An 18,317-nucleotide genomic window follows, 5' to 3' on the forward strand; every position below is an offset into this window, starting at 1 on the left:
ACACACTTCCACATTCCATACTATTGTCCATGCTGATTCCTAACTTTTTTTATGATCACTCATCTGCCCTATAATTTCTCAATTCACAGAAAACCTCATGTCTGGCCACCACTCAGGTCAGTGACTATGTGATTTTCACTATCTCCATTAAGAAAATGGCTATCTCATGATCACTTCACTTAATGGAGATGGATGTGATGCCTTATTTGCAATAATATCCTGTGATATGACTAATTCCAAGAGTAAAATTAGTGCACCTGGTGATGATGAACTATTTCCCATAAGAGTCCAACTTTAGTCCATCATTTCAGTTCAGATTTGGTCAGCGAAGCAAGGCTTTGCAGCTTTCTTTGTAAAAATATTCCAAGAGGGGGAGAGAGAGAGAGAGAGAAAAGCTTTCGTGAACGAGCTTAGTCTTATTCCAAAAGATTTGATATTAGATGTAGAAGACAAGTTCTGCAAGTCCAAACTTTTCCAGCTAATAGAATTCAATTAAATTGAGATATTTATCTCAACCAGCTACAGATCTACCAGCAATGCCAAAGTATAATAATTCACAATCACGAGAAATTTCATAAACACCAGGGTAGGCTTTGCAGAGCCTAAAAAAAAAGGCAGAAATCTTGTCAATATAGCATAAAGAACACCTGATTCCAACAGATCTAAGCTCAAAAATACTTTTAACATAAGGTATGGTAATGCAATGAGTCTTCTTGGGAGGGAAGGTTCTAAAGAAGGCATATAGTTGGTAACATAAGACTCAACATGAGTAAAAACATGAGTTGACATACGTAAAACTATTTGTGAGGAAGACAAAGAATATCTCCAGGAAATTCTTGGAGATAGTCCTTCTCCAACCCTTTTTAGACCTTCTACTTCATTTCATTACACTTCTTATTTTTTTGCAAGAAAACCCAAACTGGACTTTACATTCATACTCTTTCACCTTGCCATCCTTGTACACTCACTCTTTGTGCTCTACTGAAGTGTTGCTATTAGGGGCAGACTGGCCTGACAGGCTTCCAGGAGTTTTCTGGTGGGCTATCATGCAAATGGACTGAAATATCTGCCATGTTTTTTTTTTTTTTTTTAAACTCATTTAAGTGTTATTTTTATTCAGAAAATACAATTGTAAATAAAAATGCTTCTCAAATGCACGTGGGAAATATGGTAAAATATACATATGATAATGCAATAAATGTACTTTGGTAGCAGCCCATTAGAGCCTGTGTAGCTCAGTGGATGTGGCGGTTGCACACCACGGCGTTTAACCGCACAAAGGAAGACTTCTTGGTTTCGAATCTAGTCGGCGACTAGAGGAAATTTTTCTAAGCTTTTTTTTCGACCGGTTCCTGAGTTAGTCAATCTCTGGCATGGGCAAGCAGGTTTTTTGTCCCGTAAACTCAAGAAAATTGACCATAGAATCCACATTATTTCAGACATTAAATACGAGTGTTAGGGACCACAAGATGGCAGCACTTGTTTGAGTCGGCTCTCTTCACTGCATGCCGCTTAATTAGTGATAGCCTTGGGCCAGTTATCTATGATTGGGTACCAGTGGAGATTGAACTGCCCACTCAGTCTCCAAAAGTTGGATAGTGCTAAACATCCTCGCCTACTCCCTATATACAGGAATAAAAAGGCATTAGCTGATTTTTTTTATTTTTTTTTTGCAGCCCATAGCAATGACAGTGACATCACTCCCCACTGTTCAGATTTGTGCAAATGACATATCAGCATTCATTTGTTTATGTTGTGAGTTATGAGATGTATTTGTGGCTCATATCTATGGGAGGAGTTATACTGGAGGAAGTAGGGGAGACAAGAGATCTGGGGTTGATGATTGATAGAAACCTGAAATTTAGGGGACATATTGCAAAGGTGGCGAAGGTAACACAGAGGATTGCTGCAATAATGAGAAGGACACTGACCTGCAAAGATAAAACAGTTATCATTCTGCTGTATAAGACCCTGATCAGACCACACTTGGACTATTGTTCTCAGATTTGGTCCCCAGGATTTGAAGGAGATAAATTAACTGTGGAAAGGGTACAAAGGTGGATAACAAAGATGGTTTCAGGACTGTACAATGATAGTTATGAGGATCGGCTGAGGGAATGTGGACTGCAGAGTTGGTGGATAGAAGAAGGAGAGGTGATATGATTGAGACTTTTAAACTGTTGAGAGGTGGTTACAGGGTTGACACTGGGGAGTTCTTTCGCTTGGTTGAACAGCGGGAAGGAGTGATGACAAGAGGCCATCCCTGGAAGTTACGAAAGGAAACTGTGCGCAAGAGGGTGAGGAGTGGTTTCTTTGCATGGAGGGTGGTTGAACCATGGAATGCATTGCCTGATGGAGTGGTGAGAGCGAGAACGGTCAAGGTGTGGTATGATAGACTTTGTGTTTCTTAGGAAGGACCTCCCACGATGAGTCTTTTGACTCCATGGAGGCCTGAATAATAATAATAATATATAATAACTATGTATGAGCCACATTTTTAACTTTTATAATTTAAAATTTTTATATGTTACCGTGTGTTATGTAGTGTTATTATATATATAATAATATATCCATGCATATGATAACAAGGTAGTTGGGAAAAGCTAAAAAAGAAAAAGCCGAATGTTACAAGCTGTAATGTAAGAAATTAACAGATATATATTTTCACAAACAATATCACAATAGCATGATAGTTCAATTGTGAATGTGATCAACCAGTTTTCCCTGTTGTTAACTTCTTCTTCTACAGCTTCTCCCACTTAAGTGGGGTCACTGTTTGTTATGAGTCTCCTCCTCACCTTCCTGTCTTGGGCTGTCACCACATCCAAGTTCTTCATCTTCAAGTCCTCTTCTACCAGCTCCCTCCATCTCTTCTTTGGCCGCCCACGCTTCCGCCTTCCTTGCACATCCATCTGCATGACCCTTCTTCCCACATATTCGTCCTCCCTCCTCATCACATGACCAAACCATCTCAACCTTGCCTCCTGTATTTTCATTCCTAAGTTCGTAACTTGCACTGTTCCCCTGACATAGTCATTTCTCAGATGATCCTTTCTGGTCACATCGCACATCCACCTAAGCATTCTCATCTCTGCTACTTCCATCCTGCTGATGTTATTTTTCCTCAGGGCCACAGTTTCTATAGCATATGTCATAGCTGGCCTCACTACTGTCCTATAAATTTTGCCTTTCAGATTGATCAGCACCCTCTTATCGCATAACACTCCAGCCATCTCCCTCCAGTTCCTCCAACCTGCTTGTATCCTGCATCCCACTTCCTTCTCAGCTCCTCCATCTTCTTCCACTGTTGAACCTAAGTATCTAAAGTCTCTCACCTTCCTGATGACATTTCCTTCCAGCTCCAGATCTGTCTCCTGGCCACCGCCCACTGCGCAACACATATACTCTGTCTTACTTCTGCTCAGTCTCATACCTCTCTCTTCCAGTACTTTTCTTCATCTTTCCAGTTTAGTTTCCGCTTCTTCTCTTGAATCTACACACAGCAAGATGTCATCTGCATACAACATTGTCCAAGGTGCATCTTCTCTCACCTCCTCTGTTACCACCTCCATCACAATATTAAACAGAAACGGACTTAATGCTGACCCTTGATGCAAGCCAACTCTTACTTGAAAACTTTCTGTCTGTCCCAAACAGGTCCGAACACTTGTCTTCACATTTCTGTACATTTCCTGCACCAACCTGACATATTTCTCCGGCACCTTCTTCTCCCTCAGACACCTCCAGACTTCTTGCCTTGGCACTCTATCGTATGCTTTCTCCAGATCAATAAATACCAGATGTAGCTCCCTTTGTTTCTCTCGATATTTTTCCATCATCTGTCATAACCCAAAGATAGCATCTGTTGTTGATCTGCCAGGCATGAAGCCAAATTGTTCCTTTGCAATCTCCACCTCCTCCCTCAATCTACCATCAAGAACCCTTTCTAGGATCTTCATTGTGTGGGACATCAACTTTATTCCTCTGTAATTTTTACAGTCTTGTGCATCCCCTTTACCCTTGTAGATGGGAACAAGAGTACTCTCCTTCCATTCCTCGGTTATATTTTCCTGTTGGCAAACTTTCATGAACAGGTCCCACAGCAGGTCAATTCCCTCTTCCCCCAGTGCCTTCCATGCCTCCACTGGAATTCCTTCGAGGCCCACCGCTTTTCCATTCCTCATCCTCTTCATGGCCTCCGTCACTTCCATTCTACTGATGTTCTGCACCATCCCCTCAGAAGGCTACCCATAAATGCAAATATTGATACAGATGGCATTGGTTCCTTGCATTTTGACAAAACATTGATTTTCTTTTACAGATATATTTGCACCACAGAGTTCTGTGTCAATGTCATGAGCATCAATGATAAATTAAACAGGAATGAAGAATTATACTGCCAAAGTTAATCAAGATATTCTATCAACTACACAATGTTTTAATAGTTTTTCATGTTAAGACCCATTCCAAATAGTTAAATTCAGGATCTTTTTCTGCCCCCTGTCATAGTCATCCTCATATGAACATGAAGATAGTGAATGTGAAAGCAGTTGTTTCTTATGTGTCCAAAACTAAATTTTTTCAAGTTTATCAAAACAATACAGTTTTAATCAGAAATTAAATTAAAAAAAAAAACAATTTACTTGCAACAACATAGTGTACATTGGTTAATATATAATATTGAAACTGAAAAATTATATTAGTATATAAAAATATACTAATTGAAGAAACTTTTCTCATTTTAATTAAAAATTTCCAGCTGACATCATGAATCTCTTCAAACTTGTCCTTAATTCTTGTTATTTCTAATGCATTTTCTAATTTATTTCTAATTCATGACAAGATGCATTTTGCCTACAGAATGAAAAATTTGCAAATGGAAATGGAGCCTTCCTCAGCCTAAAATTTGATATATTTTATTTTTAGTTTTATTGATATATTTGCATTTCACATTTTGGTCAATTCAAACACAATTCTTTCCTTAATCGTCAAAAAAATTTTATGTGTATAAATATCCACAAAAGGTACCATTGTAGAAGAAGGGCTAAGTATTGAGATAATTAAGAAACTCTGCTCTAGATATCAAAAATGAAAACTTTTCAAGTTGTCACACCAGGCAATGAACTTTTTCTACCACCTAAAGAATATCTCAAATATCTATGCCATGGTGGGATTCAAACCCACAGCCTGGAGGTTAGAGTGGAGATGTTATCCACTTGGCAACTAAAACAACCAATCAAATTTGTCATATCAAAGTTACCTTTGAAATAAAAGCAATGATTGTTTGACATGTGAGAGCCTTTTTAAGAACTATCTGATTGAAGATGAATTAACCTGTGTAAGGGAGAAAAACTCAAAACCCCTAACCCCCTCTGTATGTAGGGGGAAGAGGTTTTTGTCCCTTTAAGGAACTCAGATTTTTCATCATATAAAAGACAAACAGAAAAGAGAAGAATGTAGACACAAGATGTAATGTACTGGCCTCATAGCGTTAGCTGCTTTAGCTAATTCCAATCAAACCAAACCAAAATTTTGCCCAGAAACATAGTATTATCTATACTTGGTCACTAGTCAATAGGATCTGTTCCAATGAATATTTTCTAGAGCAGTAGTTCTCAACCTCGGAAATGTGTATGTAACTGGCATACCTCTTGTATAGATAGATAAAACTATAGTCATAGTATAACAATGGGAATAAAATAAAACATATATATATATATACACATTAAATTTTGTATTATTAAATTACATATATTGATAAACACAAAGAGTGACATAAACAATTTAACAAATCTTATAAAATTATAAATATTTTACTGGGTAATCAGGGAGATGGTTGCACTTGTTTACGCTCGCACAGTTCATCAATGGTTGGGGTTATCTTGCAAAGGTAGAGTTGCAAGTCATCATCAACATCCAGCCTGTTCCTATATTTTTTTAAAGCAGTAAAGATGAAAAACCATTTTCACATAAACAAGTTGTTGTGAAAGGTAACAATATTTGACTGCAATTTTTGACAAAGACGGATATTCCTTCTCCATTCCAATCCAAAAACTAATCAATGGCTTTTTTGGAATGAATGTTTTTTAAACTATTGTCACGAGAAATCTCAATCAACTCTTCTTTATTGGATGATGGGAGCTTACATTTTTCCAAATCAAATGTGAAGAGGTCTCGAATTCATTCTTGCGTTTCATCAGGGGGTGGAAAATACTGCCTTATTTCACTTGCTTAAGTGAAAGATAATTTGTTGTCTGATGTCTTCAAAGTCTGTAATTGTTTGCTCATTTTCTTTAAGATATGAATCTAATCACTGAAATTTATCACAGCTGTTCTTTTTAATTCCGTTTTCCCAGAGATAATTTTTTTTTTTTACCATGGCCTCTGTTTTCTTCCCAACATAGAACACATCAACATCTCCTTGCAATAAGTTCCAAATATTCATTTTTTCAAAAATATCAGCTAAATATGCTAACCGTAGAAGCCTTTCTAAGCCTTGCAGTCTCAAAGAAAGTCAAAATTCATGGTCCATGAAAAAAAAAGCGTACTTCATTGTGGAGTTCAAATAAACGGCAAATAACATTTCCTCGTGACAACCAACATACTTCTGTGAAGCAGCAATCTCTCATGTAGGCTACCCATTTCTTCACAGATAATTGAAAAAAAGTCAAGACCTCAACGGTTGGGTTTTGATGAAATTAACCATTTGTACACTTTCATCCAAAACTCTTTTTAAATCATCAGGGAGAAATTTAGCTATCAGCACTTCACGCTGAAGACAACAATGAGTGAACTTGCATTCTGATGCAACTTATTTTATATGACTTGCTAGTCCTGTGATATAACAACTCATTGCTTTTGCTCCATCAGTACATACAGAAATACAATTTTTCCGTTCAAGGTTGTTTTCGGCAAAAAATGAATCAATCATATTAAAAATATTCTCACCCATAGTAGAAGTTTTGAGAGGCCTATAAAATAAAATATCTTCAATTATTGCATCCTGGAATTTTCCATTCTCAAAAACAAATAATTGAGTTAGCCCAGCTATGTCTGTCGATTCATCCACTTGTATGGCAAACCATGGGCTACACTGAATAGCTTGAATGAGTTGGTCCTTAATATTACAGGCCATATCTTTAATTCTCCTGGAAACTGTGTCGTTTGACAAAGGAATGGTTCTGACAAGGTTTATCTCTTTTTGACCAAACATACAACAAACTACTTTTTTTTGCTGATGGAAGAACAAGTGACTTGCCTATTGTGTGAGCCTTTCCAGCTTTGGCAATTTGAAGACTTACTTTGTAAAACGCTTTAAGTGCACTTTCATTTTTTTCTACACCAGGAAAATGCTTAATTATGGTTTTTCTACTATTCAAGTCTTTCAAGAGACATTCAAAATAGCTTAAAGGCTTATTTTTTAAATGCTCATGTTTTGTTTCAAAGTGTCGCCATAAGAGAGAGAGACAGTTTCATAGAATTTTGTGACAGGACTTCAGAATAAACAACACACTGTGGATTTGGTTCTACTAAATTCCTGTCCATGTAAAGCCAAATTGTAAATATGATTCATGATATTTATTTGTTTTAATTTTTTTATGCTTGATTGATTAACATTTAATGTTCTTTTAGTTAGTACTGAATCCACCTCTTTACTTACACAGGATGATGACATAGTCGTAGATGTAGAAGCAATCGGCTCTGCCTCCACGTTACTTTTCATCTTAATTATTCATTTATCCATGTTTCAAGGCACTTTAGAAACACATTCATTTAATTTCACAGTAAACTGAAGACTAAAAATAAATTTAAGCACAGCAAGTGAAATAAATCGCAAGAAATACATAGAACACTAAGAAGGCACATTCACTCACTTTGAATGGATGTTTTGACTGGGCAATCAGCTGTTCAAGTAGGTTCAGCTCTCAGGTAGGGAAGGAGAGGGAGGATTGATAAATGTGTATAGACATGAACTACAGCACCGTGTTTTGTTACTCAGTTCTCAGAAATGAATCAGTATCACTGTTGCCAACTTAGCGGCTTTGTTACTAGATCTAGCTACTTTTGAGCTCTCACAGCGTACCCCCCCAAAAAACTTTTACCACGTACCCCCAAGGGATACACTTACACAATGTAAGTGTATCCCTATTTGAGAACATGAATTGAAAACACTAGAGTATTCCTTTGCAGATAATGGCTATCCAGGTAGAGTTATAAATTATTTTCTGTCACTCTGCTGAAGGACCATACAAATGAGTAAAAAAAAAAAATAAAAGAAAGAGCAGTACAAAAGAATTATAATATAGCATATTATGGAGAGATAGCCATAAGGAAAAGAAATTTCAACCATAAAAATAAGATTTTAACATCTTGAGAAGTCTAGCAGCCCATGTCATTAATAGACAGTTTGATATTGTGAATATAACAATGGCTGGCTTAAGATTTCAAAATTTTGGATTGCTCTCCTGAGCAAAGATTTTTTAAGACTCATCATAAGGTAGTGCCAGTGGCTAAAGTTACATATAATTCAGCACATGCATAGTAGCATTAATATGCAGTTCCTTTTGTCACAGTATAACACTTTCTTGAGGATGTCCTTTTGAAACAAATGAAATGTAGAATTATATCTTCTTCATCATCATCATCATCATCAAATTCCTGCCATGTACCCTCAAGGGGTGTACAGGATATGATAGTGCTACATGAAAAAAATTACATCATTATTAATTTCCTATCTACAATTTTCTTCCAAATCAGTCTGTTACTTGTCAAGACTCCAACATTATCAGATCTTATATTTCTATCGTCTAAGGCACTTTGTACCATATCAATCCACCTATATCTTGGTCTTCCTCTGGGTCATTTTGCTGCCAGCCTGGCAGAGAACACTTGTTTTCCTAATCTTTCTTCGCCCATTCTGTTTAAGTGACCATATCACCTGAGTTTAGCTCTGCTAACACATTCCTGGATGCTGACAATGTCAAGTTCTTTCCTAATATCCTTGTTTTTAATATGATATTGCCATTGATGCCATCTGCTCATGCCTATAATCTTTCTCAGGACTCTCATATCTGTGGTCTCTAGTCTTTGGTCAAGTGTTTTATTTCTGACCCAGCTCTCAGATCCATAACTTAAAACTGGTTTGAACACTGTCTTGTATACAACTAATTTAGTGTTCCGACTAATTTCTCTCTTATTCCATATGAATTTATTCAATTGACCTCCCACCATACCAGCTTTGCTGATTCTGTTGTCTATTTCCATATTTAATTTACCATCTTCAGTAAAAATCGTGCCTAAATAGCTGAAATGTTTCACTTGTTCCACAGGTTCTCCATTCACAACACAGTTGACATTTTCAATGATTCTGCCTATTTTCATTGTCTTTGTCTTTTTATTGCTGACCTTCATACCATATCTATTACAACAGCTATTAAAGTTAGTCAGAGAATCTTGCAGACTTGTAGTGGATTTATTTAGAAGTATAACATCATCCACATAAAGCAAAGAGCTGACATTAACATCTCGAATTTTGATATCATGTTTAATACCACTTTCCTTCATTATGTGATCCATATAGATAATGAATAACAGAGGGGATAATGTACATCCTTGTCTCACACCAGATTTAACATTAAACCATCTTCCTGTACTTCCTTCAATTCTAACTGCTGACTTACAACTCAAGTAAAGACTAAGTATTGCTTGATATAATGCCCCATTGACACCATATAACTGCAGCATATTGAATAACTTCTCTCTTGGCACCTTGTCATATGCCTTTTCCAAATCGACAAAACTTAAATACAGATCTTTGTTATATTCTCATGCTTTCTCAACTATTTGTCGTAAAGTGAAGATCTGATCCTGACAGCCTCTATTTGGCCTGAATCCAGCTTGTTCTTCACCAAGCTTTTCTTCCACAATTCTTCTCAACCGTTTCTAAGTATACTTGCATAGATCTTGCCAGGAGCACTTGGTAGAGAAATACCTCTGTAATTCTCACATGCAGTTTTATTTCCCTTTTTATATATGGGTACTATGAGAGCTCTACTCCAATCATCAGGAATTCGTCCCTCTGTCCAGGCTTTCTGAACTATGCAGTGCAGCCACTGTACGACTTTTATAGCATCATACTTCAGCATTTCTGGTCGAATATCATCTACTCCTGCTACCTTTCCACATTTCAAGCCTTTGATGGCTTTTTCTACTTCAAGTATGGATATGTATTCCTGACTGCATGCCTGGTCAGTGTTTTTTACCACTGTGCTGTCATCACTGTTTGTTTCATTTAGCAGTTTTTCAAAGTAATTACTCCATACTTCAAGGATATCTTTTTCTACCATTTTCATGTCACCTTTATCATCTCTAACTCCTTTTACAGCACTCTTTCCTCCATTCCTAAGCTTCTTCAACAACCTCCAGAATATTTTGCCACCTTCTCGATATTTATTTTCTATATTCTTGCCAAAGTCCTCCCATGACTTTTGTTTAGCTAGTTTTACACACTGTTTAGCTTTCTTACATTTGTCTCTGTATTCTCTAAGAGCACAAGCTGACTTATTTGACAGGAACTTTTGGTATGCTTTCTTCTTTTCCTTCACTGCCTCTTTAACTTCCTGTGTCCACCAGGGAGTTTGATTTTTTTATCCTTACAGACAACCTCACCACATGCCTCTCTGGAAGAATCAATCAATGTTTTCTTCAGAGTTTGCCACTGAATCTCCAAGGTTTGATTCCTGTTCTCAAACTCTTTCATTTTTTCTTCAATAATCTTTGTGTATTTTAGTCTACAGTTCACATCTGAGAGCTGCTCAACTTTTATTCGCTTTAAAACTTTCTTACATGTTATTCTTTTCAATATGAAATTCAATTTTATCTTGCTCAAGACTAAATAGTGATCACTTCCAATTACAAATCCTCTGTACACTCTGGTGTTCTGCACCAGGGAGAAAACATCACTATCAACAATAACATAGTCAATGAGACTTTTCTTATTCCTTGCCTCTTCTCTCCATGTGAATTTGTGCACATTTTTATGTTGGAACATGGTGTTAGCAATAACCAGTCAATGTCCTGAGCAGAAATCCAACAGATATTTGCCATTATTATTAGCTTTGCTCTTTTCTCCAAATTTTCCCAAAATATTTTTGTATGTCTCACAATCATTTCCTACTCTGCTATTTAGATCCCCAACAAGGACCAACTTTTCATTTTTCATTGTGCCAGTTGCTTTTTCTAAAGCCTCAAAAAATTCCTCCACTTCTACCTTAGTAGAACCTTCTGTGGGACCATAGGCACAAATAAGTCTCATTGTCCAGTTCTCCATTCTCATATTTGCCCACATTACTCTACTTGAGACTGACTGCCATTCAAGAAGATTAGCCTCGTATTTTGTGTTGAATATTATGGCTACTCCTTCTTTTCCTTGATTGTCATTGCCTGAATATAACATTTTGTATTTATTGCTCAGAAAGATCTCACCAGTTTTTGCCTTTTTTGTTTCAGTCACCCCTATTATGTCGATCTGGTACTTATCTAATTCCTCAGCTAGCTCCATTTCGTTGCCATTCAGGCTTCTTACGTTGATAGTACCGATCTTTAACTCTGGTGATGTTGAGTTGGGGTTTGTTTTCAGATTTGTTCCAGTAGCTGACTTTTCGCTGTTCGCCCTGGTTCCCTGCCGAAAACAACGGGGGGCCTTGTTTAACCAGGCGGCATGAAATTTTGTCATGTTGTGCCATCATTTTGTATTTTGGTTTAACCAATAAGAATACAATTTGGTTGGCTAAATCCCAAATTGCCAGCCCATCCTCGTTAGTTCAGTATCCAAGTAGATACCCAACAAGGTGCACCACGAGAAGATGAGGATTGGACATTAGGTCAGAAGCCCTGGTCAGTTCTACGCATTCCTTTAAAGGCTATGTGGAGGTCTCCTCTCAGTTATACAGCTTTGACCCTTAAGCACCCCGAATTATATCTTAAAAGTTTTAATTAGATATAAACTGTTCATTTATTCTCATGAACAATGTGCCTTAAACCTTCCAGAGTTCCTGAGCAACTGAAAATTCACAATATCATTAACAATACATTATAGTCCCAATATAGAATCATGTGGCATGCTGCTTGATATTTTTCTTGTCCCCCCCCCCACTGTTATTATCACGGGTATCTCCATGGAGTCAGTAGACTCATCGCAGGAGATCCAAACTAGCAAAACAATATCTGTCATATCTCTTCTTGAATTCATTTACAGACGATACAACTAAGTCAGGCAATGAATTCCACTCATTCACCACCCTCCAGGCATGAAACCTTGTTCTCACACCCTTGTTAACCACACTCTTCTTTAATTTCCAGGGATGACCTCTTGTTCTTCCATCACTATCACACAGCTGAAACATTCCCCCTGCATCAATCCTATAAAAACCTTTCAGTAACTTAAATGTTTCTATCATATCCCCTCTTTTCCGCCTATCAGCCAACCTCTGCAATCTACACACTCTCAATCTATCAATGTAGGGAGCATTTTTTACATCACTCACCAACTTAGTCACTCTTCTCTGAACCCTCTCCACAGCCTCCTCATCTCCAAGGAATCCAGGTGACCAGACCTGAGCACAGTAATCCAAATGTGGAAGTATCAACGCTTTATAAAGGGGAATAATAACCTCTTTATCTCTGGATGTCAGTGTGTTCCTCAACAACCAAGTAATCCTATATGCAATCTTTGACGCCTTAGCAATGTGTCCCCTGAACTTCATCTCCCTATCTACCAACACCCCTAAGTCCCTAGCCTCATCAATCTCTTGGAGTACTGTTCCATCAATGCAGTACATAGCTGGTAATCTTTTAATCCCAAAATGCATGACTTTACACTTTTCCACATTGAACTGACATCCATTACCTTTTGCCCATTCTACCAGCTTATTTAAATCATCCTGCAAACTTTCAACATCAGCTTGATTTTTTATTGCACTACCCAACTTTGCATCATCAGCAAACAACTGATTATCTCCCTTTAAGCCATTTCCTATATCATTTATATACAAATTAAACAACAATGGCCCAAGCACAGAGCCCTGAGGCACACCACTGGTCACCTGCCTCATCCTGGACTCGGCTCCTCCATACACCACCTTCTGGTATCTCTCCTTGAACCATTCTCCTATCCATATTACCAGTTTAGTATCCATTCCCATCTGCTCCAATTTGTGTAACATTGTTCCATGGGGTATCCTGTCGAAAGCCTTAGCAAAATCCAGAAGTACCACTGTGTAGCCAGTTCCTTTGTCCAACTCAGATGTCATTCTATTATGAAAAGTTAATAGATTGCTAAGGCAGGATCAACTGTTAACAAAACCATGTTGGCCTCTATAGAGTATCATATTCTGATCCACCCATTTTCGAATTTTGTCTTTAACCAACTTTTCCAATACTTTTACCACCACTCCTGAGATGGTGATTGGTCTGTAATTAACTACTGCAGTTTTAGAGCCACCCTTATGCAAAGGAACCAATTCGCCTAACTTCCACTCCCTAGGAACCATACCAGAGTTCAAACTTAAGTTAAATATCCAAGTAAGAGGGGATGACAATTCCTTTGCACATTCACGCAACACCTAAGCTGATATTCCATCTAAACCTACAGCAGTGTTTGCATTTAAATTTTGCAATATATTAAATACCTCTGATTTCTTAGCTTCAATTCTCACATTAGTTATTGCTACAGGTACAGAGATATCCTCATTTCGGTGATAGACTTTTGAAAAGTGATCAATCAGTAATTCGACTATTACATCTGATTTTGTTACCTCAATACCATCAGCACCCACTAAAGTTATCCTTCCGAAGTCATTCTCCCTTTTACTTGCCACATAGCGGAAGAACTCCTTGGAATTACCCTTGATCTCATTGGTTATGAAGATTATACTTTGTGAAATGTTTTCATGTTCCTTTGACATGTGTGTAAAGTTAAGTAATATGAAGTGTGATCAGATAGGGAAGGGGATCAGGATAGCATATAAAATTTTCCTGGTGTTATTATCAAAATTTCAGTAAAAAGCTAAAGCAACAACTTCCTAAAATTATTCAAAATGAAATAAGACATACTCGCATGTATGAAATACTTAAAACTTGGTAGGGTAATGTACAAAGTGACAGTAGCTTTAAATTCATGAAATATTTACGAATAGATGACATATCTTAAATTGCTACCTGACATTTTTCATCAGTTGATTATTCAATTTCTTGACTATATGTATACTTTCCAGAATTAAATCTACTTAATCTGGTATAAAAGGGATAGAAAAACAGTATATTTTGCACCAAGGGACAAGTGGAAGTGGTTTTCCAATTAAAAATGTACTAAATTACAAAAATGTAATTTAAATTTAACCTTTGTAAATCTACAAAGATTGAATTTAAAAAGGATGCCAGATTATATTTTATCCTTACCCCGAGTACCAGAACATGGTGCTAATACTGATTATATTCACTGCACAAGAGTCATTATATGTCACTATAATGACTTATAAGTTATTCCTGTAGTATGGCTTATCTGCCATACTACAGGAATAACTTATATTTAAAAATGCTTTCATCAATATAGTTGTTTATCTGGTGTTATAAATGATGAGAATTTGAAACATACCTTAAAATCAAAAAGCTGAAGACCTAAGAGGAGGGAGTAAAAGTCTGCTGAAAGAATGGACAGGTTTACTGCAGTAGCACTGCTGAGTTTCATGACAATAGGCATTATTACATAAAGCAGGAAGAGGCAGACTGCAAATCCCACTAACAAGGCTACTAAAAGGGAAAAATTAAAAAGGTAACTTTTTTTGTACTTTATTTTTGGCTAACCTTAATATATAAAATTTAACTGCACAGTATAATATTCAAATAAGAAAGTTCATACATTGGTATATAATAATGTAGTTATTTTATTATGTACACATTTAGTTTTCTTTATTATTATTAACAACCTCTATGAAGTCAGACTTATCATGGATGTACCACTTAATAAGCAACATATCTAACATACTAAAACTTCTTCATATTCTTTGCAGTTCACAAAAAATTACTGCAATGCATTCCATTTACTCACTACTCTCAGGTAAAATTATCTCTTTTTCATTCTCCACTTCACCATACTCTTTCAGTGATGGTCTCTAAAGGTGGACAAGGTTAACATGCAGACTGGCTGTAGAACAAGAATTGCAGAATCTAACCTGGTGATCACTAATTAACTAATGGATTTCCAGGTAGTGAAGAAGTTGGCTTTTAATAAACTCCATTACTTTTGATATGTTATGTTACAGTAGCATAACCATAACCAGTCTATATTAATCCAGTAAAAATCACTTAATTTAAACATTTCTATTGTATGACCTCCTTTTATGCTTATCCATTAAACTCAGCAAATTACATTCCCTCAACCTCTTCCATAACCAGCATTCTCCTGATGTTGCTTTAGTTACTTGTTTATGGACCTTCCATGTTTCCACATTGTACTGGATTAGCACAAATATTCACATGGTGTATGACCAATGTTATAGTAGCATAACCATCCACTCCTTATCATAGCAGCAATGTGCTATGTAGAATTTACAACACACATTTGCAGTGTGCTTTCAAAACACTATCAATTATCATCTCAGATCTTAAATCTCATCCACCTTCTGAAGCAGAGTTCCACCAATACAGTAAATGGCATTATACCTCTGCACTCCCAAGTGGAACACCTTGAACTTATGAACATTAAATCCCTAACTCCACTCATTTGCCCAAAATAACAGCCTGTATCTTGGAAAATATCAGGAAGATTTGAATAAATCTTCCCGATATTTTCCTTCTTGTAAACTCTCTCCTACTTGCCATTAATAAACAACTGAAGATCTCTAGTCAATTCAAATATTACTAACAAATAAGTTAAACCGCATGGGTCTAAAGAACATAGAACATGGGTCTAAAGAAACACCACTAATTACTTTTCTTTGCTAGTTATGATTACAATAACAATGATTACTAAATCATTGCTAGTATTGTCAGAGATTAGTCACTAGTCATTCTAACCAATCTGGGTAGTGATCCTTCCCATAATGCATAGTAATACACACATCTGAAAAGAAGTGGACTCTGCATTCTGAAATACTACAGCAATCTGGTATTCAAAACCAAGTAGCCTATTGCAACATTGTTTCACATGCTAATTTCTCATTAAGTATAATTTCTTTAACCAAATGATCATGTGTATGTATCAAATCCATTTGCAGAGTCCAAACATGTATTTCTTTATAAATATGGAATATCCTATTTCTAGAGGAAATCCTTGGTTCTTCCAAAAATTCAAAGAGCTAGTAGAATTTGTATAGCTTAGTGAAATTAATGAAAGTAAAATCTAATTTATGTTACTGAAATTTTTTTCTAATAATCTTAGCATAGTATTGTAAAAGGAATTCACATTTACACTCATTAAACATTAAAATTAAACTGTTATATAAATATATAAACTCAACTTCTTTTACATCTTTATTCAATACACAAAACAAATAAGCCATTTGAATGCAAAACAACCTATTCGGTGTTTTTGTACAATGTCAAACAGATATGCTTAGGTGTTGAAGGTTATTCGTGACTTATTTTTAATGGTATTAATCGTAATATCGCAAATGGGAATAGAAATGGAAGGATACAGTATTTTTCATGAGGATAGAAAGGGGAAGAAGGGAGAGGGAGTGCTGCTGATGATAGCAGGGGAATTAAGTCCATATGAGGTAGACACCAAAGATGGAAATAGTGACAATGGTTATGAGGTGGTGTGGTGTAATGTGGAGGTTGAGAGGAAGACATTTAGTTGGATGTTGCTATAGGCCTGGAAATGTGGAGGAGGATGGTGATGAAGAAATGTATAAACAAATTGGATTAGTGAACAAAAGGAATGGTAATTATTATGGATGATTTTAATTAATGCAGTATAGATTAGCATGAAGAGAGAGCATTTGGGAATAAGGAAAATTTCTCGAATTCTTGAGAGAGATAACTATCTCAGGCAGCATGTAAAGGAGGGCATGCAAGGATCAAGAGTTATAGATCTGGTCATTTCATCAGAGAATGTAACTGTGAGAGGGGTTTCACATTTCAAGTTGTGAAAGTGATTACCGGTATTGTGGCTAGTCATATGCAGACTTTTATGAGGAAAGGATATATGTGGATATACAAAGCTGATGATTATGACAAGCTTAGGAAACAGCTTGGAGCTATAACATGGAACGAGGACTTGAGCAGTAAGGAAATAAATGCTGCATGAGAATTGACAAAGAAATACATAACAGCATCAATGTGTGAATGTATTCTGAAGGCCAAAAGGCTGAATAAGGTAGGTATAAAATGGATGAATGTGAAGATTAAGCATGAAATCTGGAAAAAAAAAGGTACTTTGGAGGAAGTATAAGATGAATAATGGTAACAATCAGTTACAAGAAGAGTATAAAAAACAAGCCAAGAGAATGACTCAGTTAGTAAGGAAAGCAAAAGTGCAGTATGAGCAGAAATTGGCAGACTAGGTGAAGAAAAACCCTAGAGAGTTTTTAGATGTGGCAAGCAGAAGGAAGAATGATCATGGTAAGATGATGTTAATGGATGAAAGTGGAAGATTGGTAACTGCTGTAGAAGACATTCTTGAGGTATTCAATGATCAATCTGTAACGGTGTTTCATCCTGATCAGGGTGGAATCATGAGGAACTTAGGTGTAGAAAACATAGGAGAGGATGGCTTAATTGTGAGTGAGCAGGGGGTATTTGAGGAAATAAAAAAACCTGATGTCAATAAGGTGTTAGGATTTCATGACATATCACCACATGTCTTAAGGGAATGTTCCAGTGAATTGGCAGTAGCATCAGCATGCTTGTTTAATAAAAATCGTGCAACAGCACAAGTTCCAAGGGAGTGGAAGGAGGGTAAAATTGTTCCACTGCATAAAGGTGGTGATAAGACTGTAGCTTCAAATTATAGGCCTGTATATCTGAAGTTGTGGTGAAGGTACTGGAGAGAGATTGGTTAGAAGTAGGATACAGAAATGAGTTGATAACAGCAGTATTCTCTGTGTTTATCATGGGTTGTTAAGGGGAGATCACGTTTCACTAACTTACTTATGTACTATAACAAGGTGACAAATACCTTGGACAGGAGAGATGCATATACAGTGGTGTACTTGGATTTTGGAAAAGCTTTTGATAGACTGCCCTATGACAAGCTGTTAAATAAATTGAAACAGATGGGACTGGATAACAGATTTCTGAGTTGGATCAGTGATTGG

The 18,317-nt window shown here is 36.6% G+C and overlaps 1 protein-coding gene across 5 annotated transcripts in view; it reads right to left on the minus strand.

Annotated features, from left to right (window-relative positions):
- The window catches only part of LOC150096226 (solute carrier family 35 member F1-like), a 593,479-nt gene that overhangs the window by 67,392 nt on the left and 507,770 nt on the right, over nucleotides 1-18,317 (minus strand). For 4 of the 5 annotated variants that reach the window (XM_090409172.1, XM_090409168.1, XM_090409170.1 and 1 more), the window contains exon 7: nucleotides 14,654-14,808. In XM_090409172.1, the coding sequence (XP_090265298.1) occupies nucleotides 14,654-14,808 (155 nt within the window). The remainder of the gene's footprint in view (nucleotides 1-14,653; nucleotides 14,809-18,317) is intronic. The other variant, XM_090409169.1, reaches the window with a different exon arrangement.

The sequence above is a fragment of the Typopeltis vanoorti genome, chromosome 19 (genome assembly GCF_054136105.1).
Source record: "Typopeltis vanoorti isolate ZY-2024b chromosome 19, IOZ_Tvanoo_1.0, whole genome shotgun sequence".
In the NCBI taxonomy this organism is placed as follows: Eukaryota; Metazoa; Arthropoda; class Arachnida; order Uropygi; family Thelyphonidae; genus Typopeltis; species Typopeltis vanoorti.